The 1,644-nt window shown below is 51.4% G+C and overlaps 1 protein-coding gene across 1 annotated transcript; it reads right to left on the bottom strand.

Moving 5' to 3' along the window:
* Positions 1-7: 7 nt before the first annotated feature.
* Positions 8-1,615, bottom strand: LOC34624275 (glutamine synthetase; the record flags this gene model as incomplete). Its single annotated transcript, XM_026335240.1, has 4 exons — positions 8-68; positions 368-897; positions 1,150-1,267; positions 1,451-1,615. Coding segments are annotated over 4 exons (874 nt in total), but the record flags the coding sequence as incomplete, so codon positions are not given.
* Between the last annotated feature and the right edge of the window lie 29 nt (positions 1,616-1,644).

Raw genomic sequence — 1,644 nt, 5'->3', positions numbered from 1 at the left:
TCGATGCGCTTGCTCTTTGTTGCATTTCGAGCACTCAGTGGGATCCGAATGGCTGCAGTTCGGTTGCCCTATAGGGAGAACAAGTGGAAAAGACGAATTAAGATACACACATGAGGAGAAAGCGGAGGGCAGGGTTCCAAATACCACATGCACATACTGACTTTCTCTATTCACGACTAGTTTTACTTTGCTTCTGTCTTTTATGAGACAAATCGAAATGTTGACACTTGAGGAGTACAGCCAATCGTATGCTTAGTGCTCATACTAGCGAGCGCCCCGAGCCTTTGATAGCTAAAGGGGAAAGGCCGCAAGATCTTGTTTTGGGCTGCGTCAATTTCGTTTTTCTCCAACCTGTTAGCCGACTTACTTGGGAGTAAGAGAGGCAACAGGGGGCCTCGAAGCCGGGTACTAGACGTTTATAGGAGTTTGTGGTTGGGTTGGTGAGTGCCAGGAGTGCAGGAGCATGAGTCAGAATGCCAGCAATGGCGAACAACGCCCTCTGAGATAGTTGTGCGTATTCTCCGTTTTCATCAAAGAAGGTGTTTCGGCCACCCAGCCAGAAAGACATATGCAGGTGCATTCCGGAACCCGAGGTCAGGGGCATTGGCTTGGGCAAGAAAGTGGCAGTGACGCCGTTGGCATGAGCAACATTCTTCACGACGTACTTATAAGTCAGACACCAGTCTGCAGCCTGACGTAGAGTGCTGTAACGGATCCCCAGCTCGTGCTGGCACACTCCCACTTCGTGGTGATGCTTCTCAACTGGCAGACCCACAGCCTCCATGTGCCTCAGCATTGACGCACGCACTGTGTGCCTGCGGTCTTCAGGGGGCACACAGCAGTACCCCCGCCCAGCCACACTCCTGTGCGCCAGATTTCCCCTTCCATCGCAGACGGCTACAGAACAAGCAGCAGGAATAGCAGCGCGGAACAAAAAGCGAAACGAAATTGCACTGAGACGAAACCTACAATTGCTCAAGGAACACTCGACTCTGGGTGACAGTCAAATTTCTGCACGCGCGTCGAAATCGGGCTGCCAGTACACGCCTGTATCAGATCAGGCGTGTGCTCGCTTCCAGCAAAAACTGACAGCCCAGATCACCGACTGATCACTGCTGCAGCATGTCTACCTCAGTGAACACTGCTCACCATCAGAATTCCAGTAAGCCTCTTGCTTGCAATCCACTGAAAAGCCAACACGGTGCCCTTGCACGGAGTACTGAACATTCTCGAAAATGAAAAACTCCGCTTCAAAACCCACAAAAATCTGCGTGACAAAGCAGACAAATGAACACTAATCAAGAAAGATACACAACGCCACTGTTAAATGCCACAGTGGACGGTCTGACAGAAAAAAGCAAACTGTTCGTCTATGCCAGCTTTTCGCCCTCTCTCCCGCTGCTCGCTGCACCCAAATAAGACCAAGTCACCATTGCTCGCATGTGCTTGCCTTGTCTGCTAGTCCTTGTTCCTTTATCCACTCCTCGCACCGGTCTGCTATGGTGCGAGGGCATCGGGAACAGGGTTCTCCCTCTGCAGTGAGCACCCAGCACGTCATGTGCAGCACTCCATCACCAAGAAACGGATCCATGAAACACGAACTGGGGTCTGAGAACAAACACAGCACATGATGGCATGGCTAAC

The sequence above is a fragment of the Cyclospora cayetanensis genome, unplaced genomic scaffold (genome assembly GCF_002999335.1).
Source record: "Cyclospora cayetanensis isolate NF1_C8 unplaced genomic scaffold, CcayRef3 CcayRef3_contig_627, whole genome shotgun sequence".
Classification (NCBI taxonomy): domain Eukaryota; phylum Apicomplexa; class Conoidasida; order Eucoccidiorida; family Eimeriidae; genus Cyclospora; species Cyclospora cayetanensis.
The sequence above is the reverse complement of the archived record's forward strand: the minus strand, read 5'-3'. Positions and strand labels throughout refer to the sequence as shown.